The 16,567-nt window shown below is 52.2% G+C and overlaps 5 protein-coding genes across 5 annotated transcripts; 1 reads left to right on the forward strand and 4 right to left on the reverse strand.

Annotated features, from left to right (window-relative positions):
- Positions 1-1,130: 1,130 nt before the first annotated feature.
- Positions 1,131-1,682, forward strand: N0V89_005977 (uncharacterized protein; the record flags this gene model as incomplete). The annotated part of the gene is made up of 2 exons (XM_056214750.1): positions 1,131-1,420; positions 1,565-1,682. The coding sequence occupies 2 exons, from the start codon at positions 1,131-1,133 to the stop codon at positions 1,680-1,682; spliced, it is 408 nt and encodes a 135-aa protein (XP_056072017.1).
- A 457-nt stretch (positions 1,683-2,139) lies between these two features.
- On the reverse strand, positions 2,140-3,267 carry N0V89_005978 (uncharacterized protein; the record flags this gene model as incomplete). Its single annotated transcript, XM_056214751.1, has 1 exon — positions 2,140-3,267. The coding sequence occupies one exon, from the start codon at positions 3,265-3,267 to the stop codon at positions 2,140-2,142; it is 1,128 nt and encodes a 375-aa protein (XP_056072018.1).
- Positions 3,268-5,186: 1,919 nt separating this feature from the next.
- Positions 5,187-6,992, reverse strand: N0V89_005979 (uncharacterized protein; the record flags this gene model as incomplete). The annotated part of the gene is made up of 1 exon (XM_056214752.1): positions 5,187-6,992. One exon carries the CDS (start codon positions 6,990-6,992, stop codon positions 5,187-5,189), a length of 1,806 nt encoding a protein of 601 aa, XP_056072019.1.
- Positions 6,993-7,657: 665 nt separating this feature from the next.
- On the reverse strand, positions 7,658-10,672 carry PEP3 (tethering complex subunit; the record flags this gene model as incomplete). Its single annotated transcript, XM_056214753.1, has 3 exons — positions 7,658-7,742; positions 7,793-10,400; positions 10,453-10,672. 3 exons carry the CDS (start codon positions 10,670-10,672, stop codon positions 7,658-7,660), a joined length of 2,913 nt encoding a protein of 970 aa, XP_056072020.1.
- A 1,408-nt stretch (positions 10,673-12,080) lies between these two features.
- On the reverse strand, positions 12,081-16,324 carry N0V89_005981 (uncharacterized protein; the record flags this gene model as incomplete). The annotated part of the gene is made up of 4 exons (XM_056214754.1): positions 12,081-12,134; positions 12,185-14,903; positions 15,090-15,787; positions 15,950-16,324. 4 exons carry the CDS (start codon positions 16,322-16,324, stop codon positions 12,081-12,083), a joined length of 3,846 nt encoding a protein of 1,281 aa, XP_056072021.1.
- Positions 16,325-16,567: the final 243 nt, after the last annotated feature.

A 16,567-nucleotide genomic window follows, 5' to 3' on the forward strand; every position in this document is an offset into this window, starting at 1 on the left:
GCTTACTGAGGCCTACTTCGATCTCATTCTGGAGAGAGTGGAGTATCTCTACGATGTCCATGCAGCAGCAGCCTGGACCGGGTTCTCTCTAGGAAGAACTTCGCTAGATGTGGTGTATGTTGCAGGGAAATCACTTACTGAAGGTGTGATACTAACACACTGCAGAATGATCTTAGTCATCGGAACCTTCTATCGGGCTTTGACGTTTGTTGGCCTAGTATGGTTTGATCGCGACAAGCAACGATAGGCAGCTTTCCAGCTGTGAATTGGTGGAAGGAGCCCGACTTGTGTGAATGCATTTTGGGAGCTTTCACAAACCCCACGCTCGTACCATGAGCAACAAGCATTCCAGGTGGGAAATTGCTACGTAGTTCTGATGTTACCAAAAATATTTCATCCTTTGAGAAAGAAATTTGCCACGCGTTCGTAATCCCAGAAATAGACTCCGAATCCAATTGTAGGAAGATATCGATTCACAGCTTGATTCACGTGGCCCTTGGGCGTGACCTTCCATTCCGTTGCTCCGTCAACGTTCGCACTGGTTCGAAGTAAGCAGCGGCCCCCAGATGTGTATTACGCGGCGTTGTATAGGCCCTTGCATCGGTCCTCGCATGGCTGCACGGCAGCAGACTGCATGCCAGCTGATGACAGGGATCAGGAGTGCTATTAGACTGGCGTGGGGCTGCATACTGGTTGAGAGGCGGGATTTCGTTCCACCCTTGGTCGGGTGCATGACGCTTCTCATCCTGATCGGTAGGGTAGTGTATGCTATCGAAGAGTTCCAATATTCTCGGTGTCCGAAGAAGAGTTACACAAGTCACACGCGAGATGAGGCTGATCCGCCCCCAATTCCTATACCTTGTGTAGCTACGCGACGTGCTGAAACGTCTAGGTCTCTCCACGCTCGATATAGTTCAACAAATCGACACCTTGTCCGCTTGCACCTAGCCGTCGCCTGTTCGAAAGCCCCATATTGCCCTACACACTACAGATCTCGTCAGCAGTCGACATCGATCATCATCATTCCTTTGATAACAGCCATTCAATAATTTCGTACTGTTACTACTTCTTTAGACTGTACTATCAAAGGTCTGCACAGTCGTTTTGCAAGCTTCAAAATCATCTCGTCAATGTCACGCACCTCTGGCGCCCAGTTCCGCCTTCCCACATACCTGGCCGATGCATCCTCGTCAACATTGTTTGACAACCAAGTTTGCCATGGACAATGGTATCTCCTCCGTACGTCCAACCAATACTGGAAAGACAAACTCAACATCCGCACCGAATGCCTTCCAACCGGTGCAGACTGCTTCTTCTACCAAGTAAAGTCGGGCGGTGCAGTCAAAACGATGAAGTGGAACACGAAAGCGATCGAGGAGGAAACGGCAACGTTTATTTCGCAGGGGACGGGCTTGCTAAGGTTAGTCGGAGCTAAGTGGGAGGTAATCGGGTGGTCTAGCCCCGATAGGCTCAACAGCGATCGCCAGCCAGGAAGGCCCGCATGGCAAGTTGGCTATCAACACGGTACGCTCCTAACGTCAGCTGCGATCAACGTGTCGTGCAGAGAACCAAACGGGATATCGGAAGAGGACTGGACGGAGATTGAAAGTTGGCTGGCTGGCATAGAAGACGAGGGGTTCAGGAAGGCGACGGAGGGGATGATCACTGTCACCCATGGGTAGATTGTATACAACACAATTTTGCACACTCCTCCCCGTATGGATGGCGTATGTTCGTGGTGCGCGCGGCATCGAAGAATAATCTGGTGTTTCTGCTAAACGAACGTTTAGTGTTTCGGAGAGTTGCCGAACCTCTGAAGGGCCCCCGGAGATCTTCCAGTTTTGGTACATGGAACTCAATTCCCACTGCAGAATTTCCGTCGAGACCATTATTTGTTTGTGTCGGGGCAAATCTACTAACATAAAGGCTGTGACATCATCATCTTTCAACAGTCCAGTAATGTAGTTTACGATCTTGAAATGATTTGAGCACTGAAAAATAGTTTAGTTAATGTATTGATGTTTACAGTAGGCCAAAGTGGGCGCAACCAAATTTGACTAAGTATGTATAAATCATGTGCCCTACTCGCAACCTCCCTTCCAGTTGCTAGCAGTACATCCGACTGTAACAGCTAGCTATCTAGCCACGTACCAGAGTGAGGCCGTAGGCGGACAGGATCTCGTTAACGGGCTGGAAGTAGGTCGTGCCACCACTGGTGCAGTCGCCGGAGCCTCCGGAGGTGACACCCTGGGCCTGGGAGCCAGAGTAGAAGGAACCGCCAGAGTCACCGGGCTCGGCGCAGACATTGGTCTGCGTAAGGCCAGTGACACGTCCCTGGGAGTAGGTGACGGTCGCGCCCAGGGCGCGGACGGTACCGCAGTGAACACCGGTGGTGGAGCCGGAGCGGCAGATGCTGGCTCCGACGGCGGAAGCAGTGCTGCCAGCCACAGCAATTGTACCACCGCTGTAGTTGTTTATGGTGCCAGAGAAGGTGTTGCCACTGCTACCGCGGATGTAGCTGTAGTCGCCGTTTCCTGGGAAGACTGAACCTGCGAAGGTTCCTAGACTAGCACCGCTGGTGGTGGTGGCAGCAGCACCGGAGCTGCCGCAGTGGCCAGCAGAGACGAAGCCAGTGGTGACTGAGAAGCCGACAGAGCATCGGGCGCTGTTGTTGATGTAGTAGGCGTCGCCTCCGCGGACCGTAGCGAAGGTGCTCGGCATCTCCTCAACGGTGTGGACCTCGAACTCGGACTCGACGAGGCCGACCTGCTTGGCCAGCTCCTCGGCCTGAGCGGTACTGCCGGCAAGTGCCTCCAAGACGAGCTTGTTGGCAGCGACGTCGACGTAGTACGCCGCGATGCCAGTCTCCTCCGAGCGCTTGTCAAGAGTTTGGGCAATGTCTATCTTGTCAAGTGCCGCCTTGGCTTCCTCAAGCTTGGAAAGGCTATTGGAAACAACCAAAGGCGTGGCGCCAGTAGCGGTCACATCGGAGGTCAAGGCCTCGTCGGTGACAGCGACATTGAGCTCGCCGTCGACGAGCCAAGCGCCACCGAAGGAGTTGCCAGCCAAGGTGCGCAGCTGCTCGATGACTTCGGTGGCCTTGATCTCACGGGCGACAAGAACATTGGCCTGCTCGGCGTCCAGTCCCAAGTCGCGCTTCATGGCAGCTAGGATCTCGGGATGGAGGTTGTTGGCGGCCTGGGTAGGGGCACCGTAGACGATGGGCAGGAAGACTGCCAGGGCAGCGAGGAATTTGGTGAGCTCCATGGCTAGTGTTCTAAAGACAACACGTGAGAGAAGGGGGGTTGATTTTGTCGAGGCGAGATCGTAGCAAGATGAGTCTGCGATGCTACTGAAAACTTCCACACTGGACAAGAACACACATGCATATTTATACTTATTCTAGTTCCGGTGCTGTATGCTCTGGTTGTCTCTGTCTAGAATAGAGCCCTACAGTGCTCCAGCCGCTGCCAAGTTTCTCTCCTCCAATCCGCCGCAAGGTGTTGCCGCATGTTTCAACAGTATCGGGAGGGTAATCCTCAAAGGGCACTTCACAAGACATTCACCCCACGATGTTACCTAGTATCGAGACAGCAGTTCTTGACGGGCCCCTTGGCAGACTGCACATACCCGTACGCGATACGATTCCATTAGCCTAATAGGAAGGAGGTAAAGATACGATAGGGATGCCATAGTATTAGATAACGAGGGTAGTCGGATCATGTGCCAGCCTTAGGCAATGACCCTGCACCGACATATCATAGATAGAGAACCCATACACACCTTTTTAACTACCTTCTCAATTAACATCTAATCCGCTGCTAATAGGCAGGACCTCTGTCGCTTGTAATATATACCACCCATTTAGAAGATAGGAGCTATTAACAGATAAGGAAGGCGCCAACCAGCATAGCTCGTTTAACAACTCCCTCTATTCGCGCCCCGGATTTTAGTAATCTACTACCAAGGATCACCCCGTAACGTCCAGATTAGGTTAACGCCCGGTTTAAAGATGACAGAAGCAACCTCTTACGGACTCGTGTCTTATACCACCTTTTACCTCTGCTGCGTCGCTCGGATGCAGGAATTATTCTAGGGGTGCAGTGATTCCTAAACATTCACTGCGAGCAAAGAAGCATGTCGCGTGACTGTTCGCAGTGCTCCAATATCAAGCAAGCGAGTCGTTCACTGCTATGCCCGCTATAGTTAGGGCCAGTCGCTCTATTCTATGTTCTCCTAACTCACATGATCCCTTCCTGGTGGGCTATTACCAGACATTATGTGACTGGTGTCGGTGTGCATCGGGCTTGATGGGCTCCGAAGCATGAGGACATAGTGGCTTGGGTAGGTTTTTCCTTCGGTCGGTGGAGAGGCTATCGGCGAGCGTCGACGCTCAAGGGCGGGGTGATCGTATCTCCTTGTTGCAGGGATAGCTGCGCGTTGGACCACATCTTGAGACTATTCAATGGCTGTGTCGAGGATGAATTCGATTCTGCGAACGTAATGGCATCACTCCGAGCCGGATTTAAGCATCTCTCGAGCGTTCTCGAGCGGTTACAGAGGTGCATTTCAAAGCTCTTGCCTCCCCCCTGCACCTTGGCGGCAGGGGCTATCTCAGCCCAACCCCAAGACTAAGCCTACTTCAGTATCACGGAAGAGGTCGTTTCACAAGTCCAATTCCTTTTTGAGCCTCGAGAGAGCTGCAGGATTGATGCGCTGTGTTCTTCCTGCCGTCAGAGATGACCCCGTTACTCGGTTTCCACATACTCAACAGGCTTTGCAGCTAGAACGTCAATGTGAACATGAATACCTTTTACGTGTTGAGCGGATGGTTTCTCGTCAATATTTTGGTGCGGGCTTTAGAATCCCGCTCACTCACTCTGAATTATGTGCCAGTTTCCATTTGGATTTCTGTTCTTCTTTTTCCTTGCATGCGTGTTGCTTGACTGAAAAGTGCACCATTACAGATAGCGCTGAGGGCTTATGTTAGTTTAGCAGCAAACAGCTATATAGTAAGTATTCCTCGCTTGATCAGATTCCTCGTTGTCGAGTGAGGGAGCGACGCGCTTCCAGTGACTATCAAACTCAACGTCTTTGGTTGACAATATCTCGTTCATCTACTAGGACACATTGATTTGTGGATATATTAAGTAGCAACGTTGACAGTAGAATGCCTCACTGTCTTTTTACACATCCAAATCGTCTATGTGTTCACCCGCGACAGGCCGCCTCCTGATCCTAAACACATCCCCCTTCCCGGACTCTGTGTCGCCCTCTCCGCTACCCTCTTCAAAGATGTCTTTGTGAACAAGCGCTTCTTTTCTCCCATTGCGCCGCCTCAATTCCCTCTTCAACATTGTTTTCTCCCGCAGCACCAAGCCCCCAACACCAACGCCTGTCCTTCGTCGCGCCGCCTCTGTCAAAACAAAAGCCGCTCTCAATGGCGACATGCGGTACCCATTCTTTACCAGCCTCGCCCTCAGCGCATCCTGCCACACAACCCACATCGTCAGACACCACACAAGGTTGATGATAAAAAGGACGCCCATCATTGCGGAGGAGAACCCCCACTGGTAGCTCGGATGCGCCGTATCAGGCAGACAGCGCGTAGAGTCTACCAGATCCAAGTACTCGTAGGTTTTGTTCTGGAAGCAGTAGCCGGCAGTAGTGAAGTTGAGATCATACATGGAGTAAGTGTTGCCATTGGGGAGGGTAACGGGAAACGAGTCGTTGCATTTGTATGTACCCCAGTCTTTTGCGGGCCCATAGAACGAATCCCGGCCCCAAGTAGACTGGTAGACGCCGCTTTGGCCGTCGTATCGGAAGTTGCAATCGTCGAGCTTGTAGGGATCCTCAGTCGGCGTGCCGTCATAAGAGAAGGAGTTGTATTTGTACTGAAACTCGCTGAAAGGTAGAATAGTCCCGTTGGGTAGTCTGCAGTCGCAGTACTTCTCCATATCCATCTTGTGATAGGCCCAATCGCGTAGCCCACCGGTCGTTATGTCGCATAGGGGTTGGTCAAACGATTGGTTCCACGTGCCGTATACAGCGTAACTCGACTGTACCTGAGAAGAAGGAATGATATTATCAGCATCGCCAATGCTGACCCATGCAATAGTCGTACCATCATAACCCGTCATGGCACCGAGCAGTGGAGGGATGCTCAAAACGTACAATGACGCTAGCAGGAGATAGAAGAACAAGAACCAAGTGCGTCTACTCCGGTTGCGAAACAGCTGCTTGAGTAGAATCCAAGAAGAGCCAAGACCGGGACCTTCAAGGCTGATACTCTTGAATGTCTCAAAGGATGCGGGATGTCGCTCAATCAGGCGGAGCAACGCGTCTGAGAAAACTCGGTACGATATGGCCCAGAAGATCATCTGAACGCCACGACCAACAAGAATGTCCCATGCCACATCAATTGTCTTGACGCGGGCGAAGGTGAATTGACCGAATTTCCAGTCCAGGACGAACAATGCCTCGACTCCCTCCACGGTGGCGTTCTGTGGTACACCCAGCGCGTCACCACATCCCAGAGTTTTTGCGGCAAAAGCACCATAGTAAAACGTTCCGTACCAGCCGCGATTCAGTGCCCCGTAGACTACGAACGGGATAATCCCTAAGCCGAGCAATAGCACTGCCCAACCTTGGGTTGCTTTGAGCGGGTATTCTCTGATGCGCGACCACATGCGGTCCTGCACAAAGTTCCAGGTGGTTCGTGAGGAAGAGGAAATAACTGGCGTTACGTGCGTCGTCGTTGTATCTCTAATGGCCGGCCATGTACGTTGTTGAAGGAAATCTGAGGTAGTGCGCGCAATCTTCTTGGGCGCTACGTGTGTTGTTGCTGTTCTCGTCCAGGTCCTTGCAATCCGCACCACGATCCCATCTTCCTTCTTCTCGCCCAGAAGTCCATCGCCACTCCCGCGTACGGGTGAATAAGGCGGCGGTTCTTCATACGCAAGTGAGGGTTCGTTTCCATATGATACGTCCATCGCTCTTCACTTCCCTCTCCATTGCAGAATGTTCAGTTTCGAGTGACAAGAGAAGGAAAAACAGGTACCTGCTACGTAGCGTTTCAACGTTTATTTTTGTACAATCGATTATCACCCCTGCTTGGGATTCTAGCGTGTTGTTCATCGATCCTTCGCGTGTGGAACGGATCAGCAAGCGGGACGTGCCAGCCCCGAATTCGATCGACATTGCTGCGCCTCCCCGCGGTAGTAGTTGGCGAACCTGTGGACGTTCAGGAACAGCGCAGCATTGGATGATAGAACTTGACGACGCGTGGTTTGGGTGCGCGACGACAAACATCGTGTGATCCTACGACCCCCGGAATGGCGGTGGGCGTCATATGCACTCATGCAGTACTGAATCGGGTACTACCAGCTTCCATATTATCCTTCGCGAAATAAACGCAGCATCTGTGTTCGACAACACTCGAAGGCGCGGTTTCAGTGTTCGTGTGTTTGGTTCACGTGTCCGCGGGGATGCCTGGGACCCGAGTACGCATTAACAAACAGGAAAGAGATCAACATCGTTGCTAGCTTCAATTAGCCGGCACTCCGGTCCCTCGGATACGGCAGCTTTCAGCAACCTATGCATCATATTGTTCATAGCTGTATGGAAGGATTGGTATCTTCTCGGTATATCTCCAATTCTACAAAGCCCATTCCTCTTTGTCATCCATGGCCGATATGAAGGGCTCATCGATAAGCTTGACAGCCAATTCACTACACAGCACACTGCAGCACGTTAGTGAATGGTTGTTAGACGCAAGGAAGCGCGAACTCACCAAGATGACCCAACCAGGGCATCCAACTCCCTGATCGCCTTCTCCCTCTTCGCACCCGTGCTCGTACCTTTGCTGACCTCCATCTGCAACTCGCCCAGACGTTTGCCCTTTGCCATGCCTGCGAGCTCAACAACCTTCTTAGCAAGGCAATCGCTATGGAAAGCGTGCTGGCACGGAAACACGAAGAATTGGCGAGCGAGTAGGGGCAGACCGCAGACGTAGCACCGTTCGCCCGGCTCTACGATGGCGTATCGTTGCTCCAGGGCTTTGATGTCCGTCTTGATGTGCACGGCTGTTTCTTCAGACTCGTCCATCTCAAGCTTCAACTCGTCGATCTTGCGCGAGTAGTCTTCCAGGGCAGAGCAGATTTCGTCTTTGAAGTCGTCGATTACGACGAAATCCGGGAAGAAAGGAATTAAATCCTCGATCCGTAGCAAATCTACCCTCCTTAGGAACTCAATGGCCGTCTTGATTCCTGACGATTGCGAAATCACTTTCTTCGCAATGGCCAGCCACAGTTTCTTGCGCAAAGCAGACTCGGTATTGGAGCGATCTGCTACGTTGCTTGCAAGATCAATTTCGTCGTATTTGAGAGCTAGGTCGACGGCCTGCACATACTGTCCCATGGAACTGTATATGTGGACGCAGGATTGCACACGGTTGTGTTGGATGCAAAGGCGCAGGGCGAAATCGGCGTCGTAGTTTTGCTCGTGAGCCATCGACTGTCCTTCAAGGTATGCAAGAAGCGCCGATTCATCGCTGGTGAAATGTGAAGCGTATATGGAGATCAGCGTATTGTGAATGGCTGCATCGGTTGATTGATGCTGGTTGATTTCAAACAGCAGGTATCGCACGGCCTGGTTCTGGTTCAACGGGACTTTAGTGATGTTGTTGTAATTGAGGAATGCAGGGATGAGCTTTTGAGCCTCCAGATTCGTCTGCCGCATCATGATTTCCACAAGATCCACAGGCACTTGTGCCATGAGTACGCTGCTATACTTGTAGAAGACCTCAGGATCAGTTTGCTTCTTGAGTACATCGAGCGTCTCCCGCCATCGCTCTCGTTGCACCCAATAGGCGAGGACGTAATTGTAGTCATTGATGACCGTAGCAAAGTAGAGCAGCTCTTCTTCTCTTCCGTGGCTGCTGATGATTTCGTAGACTGTCTTTCGATCTAAATCAGACTTGTACTTGGTAACGAACTCTTGATATTCTTTCCTAATGACTGACAACTGATCTCGAGTCTCAGCGGTGTTCATGCTTTCAGAAAGCTCCGCTTTCGTGGTAATTGTGTCGTCCAGTGTGTTGAGTTTGGCCATATAGATCTCAGTGAGCCATGTGGCGACCATGATTCGCTGCATGATGGAGGCCTTCTTCAGAGTTGTAAGCTTTGTAAGTAGATACTTGCGCAAAGCATCTTGCTCCCCCTTGTCGATGAACGTAAGCGCTACTTGCTCGAAAGGCTTGGTACTTCGGCCATACACAGCGGCGGCCTCTGAATATTGTCCTTTGGCGACCAAGTAATCGCCAGACGCTGTTGCTACAGCATCCTTTTGTGCTGCGGTCTTTGCATATTGAGATGCCGCTTCGAATTGCTGCGCCCTTAACATGATCTTCCACACGTCTCGGTTCTCATCTGTAATGACGACCTCGAAAATTTCCTGGTTTGTGAAGAGCCAATATGTGTTCTTCTTGATGTCTGCTACTAGGCCTACCGCAGTCTGGCCGGGCTCCAACACCACTTGATCTAGCACGATTGTGTCGTCCAGTCGATTAGTAGCTACTATTCTTCCGTCGATAAGTTGCAGAATGTGCCATTGACTGAGTATCATGGAAGTGACAGAGTCTTGCGTTCGCCTGGTGCGTCCGCTGGCGGTTTGTGAGGGTGGTATCTGCGATCTAGGCAGCATCTTGGACTCGTTGAGGACTCTGCCACCCAGCTCAGATGTGTCCGACGACAAAAGCAACTTCCCGTGGAGAACACCTTGGGAGGTAAGCCAACCAAATATTCTTTCCGCATATGTGTGGTCGGAGGACGGCGTTTCTTCGATTTCGGGTGATACGGCGAGGAGCGAAGTAGCGGTAGGCGCGACGTTTGCGATTTCGTGTACCGTGGCCGATTCGCTCTCGAAGAGTTTCGAGAAAATGGAGCCACCACCTTCATGCCCATTTCGCCCGACCTTGCCGGCGAAATGCAGAAATGTCGACGGTGTTGCGATGATGACGCGTCGCAGGTCGTTCCTCCCAGGCACAATGTCCGTCCACAGCCCTGTGATGGGCCCATCGTTGGTCTTGTAAACGCCTTTCAGATATCGCTCTTCTCGGCGGTAGAACTCGGATGACGGCTCGATGTAGACTTCGTAGACGTTCCCGTCGGCTGCGCCAACCAAGATCTCTCTGGTCGAGGCAGTCGGCTGGGAAGGATTCCATGATATGCTCTCGATAGCGACGCCTTTCAATCTGGATAACGCCTTGGGGTTCCGCGACTGGGTGTGGAGGTAGAAGTTCTCGGCGAGGGTAGTGGTGATGATGAGATGAGAGGCGGACGGGTCGAGGAATAATCGTTTGATGACGCCGATTTCAGACGTCTTCTTGGGCAGGTCGATATCTGCGCACCATCAGAGAAGGTCTAGAAGCATGTTTTCTAGGCTGTAGCGAACCATCGATATCGGCGGGACTGTCGAGGTCTATCCGCAGAATGCGCCCCGTGGACAGCGCAAGGATTAGGACATTGTTTGCGACTGCGGCGGCGACAAAGTCTGAAGCTACGGAGAATTGCAGCGACACGCGCTCAATGTTGAACATGGGAAGCGCCGCATCGCCATCCTGAAAGTTGCTCGTGCCGGGCGCGGCGTACCCCGACGACGTATCGTACGCCATGCCGGGCTGCTGTGTGGGAAGTTCGCTATCCTTACGGGGCGCTCATGACGTGGTGTGCGCGTGGCAGCTTCGGCGGTCTCGACGAGGCTGTCAACCCAGTGATGCAGGCGTAAATGCGTCAGGCTCACGATGCGGAGGAGTAGTGACGCCTGAGCTTGGGAAGCTCGGTGGGGAGATGGCCCGGAGATGGCCCGGCGATATTGATCTATAACACACGAGCGACACCTATCGTATTCTACGCCTACAAAAATCTCAGCCATCAATCGCACTATTACCACGCAGGTTTTCGCAACTGACTCCGTGAAAGCGCTGACGAGATCATATTTATACCTGAATTACGTTCGGTGACCTTCAACATCTTCTTGCAGTAGCTGTATACCCAAGGCTTGCAGGATGCCCTTTTACGTCACTCCCATCCCCAAAAGTTCGTCGAAAGGAAATGGAGGACTCCGCACTACCAGGTGGCTCTGAATCACCAACAGCAGGCTCGAGCGACCCACCATTATCGCCAAAGGATCTGCGAAGAGGGTTGTACTTGCGCTATCATCAAGTCTACTGCTGTGTTCTAGACATTCAGATCATCATTCATTCGACCTGCGTATGTTACCATCTCCCTTTCCATAGTGCCTGGGAACAAATAAGTCTATATAGATTATTTCAAACGACATGAGAGAGATGATTTTGCGCTCTTCCGTACTGGACTGCGCTTGTGCCTTTCTGTTGAACATAATCTCTGAAGAGTGTATAGCCAATTCAAAGTACATGATCTTCACAAAGTTCTGCAAGTTGGTTAAATTTTGAATAATCCGCCATTTAAACTGCATCGGGACTTGGAGAAGTGGTGCAACGCTTATGCGATACTGGGAAGCGCACAAATCCCTGTTTTACTCTTCTTTGTTTCGTGAAAAAGTCACTTAATCTGTGTATACCGAAATCTAGGATTTGATACTGGCAAATGTAATCAGCCGTTACTATCCATATCTCACTTAGAGCAATCCAAGGAGGCAAGAACATCATCACCATAATTCCCACCACCGCACGGCATAACGATTAAAATGCACATAGTCTTCAGTGCCAAAACTAACTCTGCAATCTGTTAATCCCCATGAGCCGCAGCTCGCAAAGCTATGGACTAATAGTCATACCCCAGCAGTCTCCAGGTCCCATACCAGGACATGGAGAGATGCAACGCCGTGTACACCCTGCACCTCGCTAAGGAACGACATTGTACTAATAACAAACTCAAAAGAAGGAAAGATGCCAAATCAGACCATCCGAAAAGATCGAAACGCCAATCACCCCCACGCTCAAATGCCGAGATTCATGTCGAACCTTCTCCACCCGTCTTACTCTGCTCACACGCAGCTTTCCGTGCAACATCTGCAGTGCGTCCAACCGTTGCCTTTGCCTACTGCTCCTTCATGCCACATAATAAAGCTTCATGGCGCTCAACACCCTCCTCCTACAGACTGGACAGTTCTCCACCTGCCTCGCACACCCCACACAAGCCACTACATGCCCACAATCATAGAATGCTGCCTCAGCTTCCTCTTCCCAGCAAATTCGACAAAGACGCTCCGTCTCCTGCGCGCTCTTCCAATGCGTCACGCCCTCGCCGAACTTCTTGTCGTTCTTCCAGCCACCGATGTATGTGTTGCCTGTCGTCGCTTCCACGAAAGTGCCAGTGCCGTGTTGCTGGTTTGCGACCCAGTCGCCGTCGTATGTATCACCGTTCTGGAAGGTGTAGAGGCCGTGGCCGTGGCGTTGCCCGAGACGGAAAGAGCCTTCGTAGATGGCGCCGGAGTGGTACATGCGGCTGCCGTGGCCGTGGCGGTGCCCGTTCACGTAGACGCCCTTGTAGTATTGCGCAGAAAAATAGTTGAAAGTGAAGTGACCGTTCATGCGAGAAGGGAAATTTCGCGCGTTAGCGCGGAATCGAAGATATTGCGGGAGGTCGGCAAACGTTGCGCGGTCCGCGAGGGTGTTCTTCTGCTCGTCTGTGCGAGGAACCGTATAGATGATTGTAGCGCCGTTGTGAAGGTCATTCGAAGCGAAGGATTTGTTCCGTCGCAGGGATCGGGCCTGGACGAGGTCTTCCTCCTCCCACCATTCGAACTTCACGTCTGACAGGTCTAGCAGTTTTTGCACTGTATTGTCGAGACGCGCGGATTTGTGAGCAATGAAGGAACCCTTGGGTTCCAGGGTCTGTTTCTCCGCATCAAAATATTTGATGAAGAAGTAAATTTCATCAGCTGGAGGCTCTGGAGTCCGCGGCCGCGCTGCTTCGACAGGAGGAGGGGTTTGTGAGCGCTCTTGGATATCAACTGGCGGAGGTATGGGCAAGTCAATCGGTGGTGGCGGAGGCGGCGCGATCTCTTCTTGGGTTCCTCCCATTTCCGTATCGTCACCTGTATTGTTTGGGATGATAACATCAACCACAGGAGGATCAGGCAGTGTGGATGCATCTATTTCTACCATAGCGGTGTCGTCACCGCCAGCTGCTGCATTAGTCGGAGAAGCCGGCGACTCGACATTCGTGGGAGGTGAGTTGGCCAGTGGCGGCTCCGATTCTGGCTCATCTGGCTCGCTCATTGGCGTGTCTTCTGATACTGGCTGTGGCACTGGCTGCGCATCGTCTGGTACCGGGCCAGGAGTGTCAGTGAGTGCAGGTGCGTTTAACGCAGGAGCTTGTTCAGATTGCTGGGTTGTCTCAGAAGGTGCTTCCGCAGGCAGCTCTGGAGCGGGAGCGGGTTCTTTTGGAGGTTCAGGCAGATCAGCAAAAGGCACAACGTGAACCCAAAGTCGACGACAACCCCAGTCTCCAGATGCATTCTCCAATTTCCAATCCTTCACATCTTCAGCAAAGCGATTATAGCTGCCACTTGAGTATTCAATCCTGCCGGTACCCACCAGACGAGGATGTGCAAAAGAACCTTGATGTGTGTCAAGGAACCAAAACTTCACCTGCCTCGAATCTTGAATACCCTTGACGTCTTTGAAAGCGGTGGCGATCTTCTGACGGATGTCCTGGCAACCGTCGGTATTCTTAAGTATTACCGAAGTCAATAAGCCGGAGCTGTCAGATTTCCACTTCTTATCGAAGGCATCGAAGAAACCTGGACCTTCATGCTGTAAGAAGGCCTGAGAATCTACTATCTGGAATTCGCGTTGCTCAATTTCTGCCGTTCCCGCATCAATCTTGACCCCTTGCGTACTCTGGGGTGCTTCGGGCTCGTCTGGCGGGATCGAGATCGGAGGAAGCTGCTCCGCAACCTTTTGCCGCTCTAGCTCTTGTGGTATCCATCTGGGAACCTCCCATTGCTCGGACTCAGATTGTGACTTGAAAGCGGACTGTGCTACGTTGTCGTGTACATACATCGCAATGTATGCGATGGCGTCGCTGCCTGTTACGCGAGCTGTAGCATCCTTGCCTTCGTGCAAGGTAACAGCTTGCCGATAAGTTAGACAAGTGACTTTATTACCCTCCCGGCTGTCAGAATAATTGTACCACCTCGAACCAGGCCCTTCAGGTCGAAGTATAGTCTGGTAAACGTACGACTGAAGGGTCTGCTTGTGCACTACGAAGCCGTAAAGCGTGTATGAAGAGCCCCGTACAGTGATGTGATCGTCCAAAGTTACTCTGTTGAGCAGTTTGACGTAAGAACGCGAGGCGGTATCGAAGACTTGCCGTTCCAGTTCGACAGCCAAGAGTTGAGGAAGACTGCTATCGGAGTCTATAAGCTCGGGAATCTGATGAACGGCTTCTTGCATGCTACCCACACCAACTACGGGTGCTCGATACCTAGAGACGCCCTTGGTGTAATCGCGCTTTGGGCCCAGAAGATCCTCGAGGACACTAGCAGAAGACGTGTTCCGTAGTTCGTCTTCGAGTTTAGTGCGGAGACACTCCCACACCTGCACCACATCGAACTTGTGCAGCGGCTCTGACAGACCATACCAGTCCAGCGCATCATCAATGTCACCCAGGTCGACTGAACCTGCACCAGGCTGGACTTGAGTTCTCAGCATGTATAATACCTTTTGAAAAGCTCCGATAAGCGGTTTCGGTTGAGCGAATGGCTCCATCTCACTGTCAGGGCCCTTGAAACTGTACAAGAACTGTCTGAAAGGCTTGAAAAGCAGCCACGAGATGACAGCGGAGACAACATTCCCGTCTGGAGAGCCGCCGTTGTCTCGTAGAGCAACTGATTGCAATCCTGTCATCGCAAAGCTGTCCCAGACGTTGTCTGAGCTTGGATGCTCCCATAGGCAATCGGTTTGGTCATCGATAATGCGTATATAACCGGTGCAAGCTTATCGTCCCTAAGAAGAGCCTGCCTATGGCCTCGAATCCGATGGGGGATGTCATAGTGTGGCCCATGAAATCGCGTCCAGCCCCAATCAGGTGAGGACGTACAGAATCGGTGCAGGCAGGTTCGTGAATAATTGACCCGAGGCTCGGTAGGATTGTAGAGGACAACGGAGACTTGTGCAGCAACACCCTTCCTTTTGGGTACTGCTTTTGAGTCCAGCAGGGGCAAGGGGGGCATGTTGCGTCTCCGTCGGTTCCCGAGCAGCGCTCTCAATGCTTGGCTCCGCATCGCCCTCCGGTTTCCGATCGGCTCCTTCTCCTCTGTCTTTCTTCTCCTCGTCCTCAACGCTGAGACACTCTACGTAAACGCTGAGGTAATCGGAGTCGTTGCCTTTGGGGTAAAACTTGATTTGCCATTGATGTCCACCAATGGTGACTGGTGTAGACTTCATTACCAGATCGCGATTTGGATTTTCACGTGTGCCATTGTAATTCTCGATGAGCCATTCTATGCGACCGCTTTCGCCCGGTGAGTATTCAGGATCATCTAATGGAGAAAAAGCCTTCTTTTCCCAATACTCATGATCCAATGCACTGTGTTCGGTGGTTCCTTCAATCTCTTTCAGCTCCTCCTCGTCGGGCGCTGACGTATCCTCGGCAATAGGGTGCCATGGCTGACCTCCATCTTCGTCAGATGAGTCGACATCAGTTTGGACTGGCTCAACGGGCGGGGGCGGAGGTGGTGGTTGCAGAGCGGGATCTGCAGGTGGGGCTGGAGGCTCGTCATGAGGAGTATCGTTTAGCTGCAGGTCTTCAGTCAGCTTGCATATGCGTTCAATGTGTATACCGCAAGGTATCCTCGTCAACCATTTGTACCACGGATGATTCAAGGCAAGACAATATCCTCAGTTTGTAACAGAGACCCTGAAGTAACTTGGGGGGAAGCTATTGGCTCCAATACATACAGTAGTGAGGGGAACATGTTCTGAGTTCTCGACTTCTGGCGGAGTGGGTGAGGATGGCGTGATGGCGGGCGGCTCAGCTGAACCGTTCGGCAGCACAAGGTCTTGCGCGTCGTCGGAGGTGGTATCCATAGCATCCTCGTCGGCTGCAACAGCTGCGACCTGTATAGCGACGCTGTTTGTCTGGTTGTGGTTTTGCGTGTTGCTTGCGTCCGGGTGGAGACCGTTTGTCAGGCTGTCTTGCATGACTCCGTCTTCCCGATCGTGGCGCTGGCCGGCGGGCGTTAATGTGGTGGAGGTGCTCATATCTATATCGCCGGAACTCTGCTGCTGCTGCGGCGGCGGCGGCGGCGGCGGCGGTGGTGGCGGCGAAGGCATGGCGGGTCGGGTGTGAGGTTGCGACTCGACGGGCGAATGCGGACTTGAGAAAGGCGGCGACGAAGGCGGTTGCTGCGTGAACGAGATGGGTGGGGGAGGTGGTTGAACGGCGGTCGAGCTCATGGTTGCAGGTGTGTTACTAGGCACGAAGTATAAGTGAAGGAAGGCGGGCGGGCACTCAAGCGGAGCAGCTGTACCTAGATCTACCACCAAGTCTACGTGAGAGGCACAGCGCCGGGCGAC

This window comes from Didymosphaeria variabile (genome assembly GCF_027946475.1).
Source record: "Didymosphaeria variabile strain IMI 356815 chromosome Unknown scaffold_4, whole genome shotgun sequence".
NCBI lineage: Eukaryota > Fungi > Ascomycota > Dothideomycetes > Pleosporales > Didymosphaeriaceae > Didymosphaeria > Didymosphaeria variabile.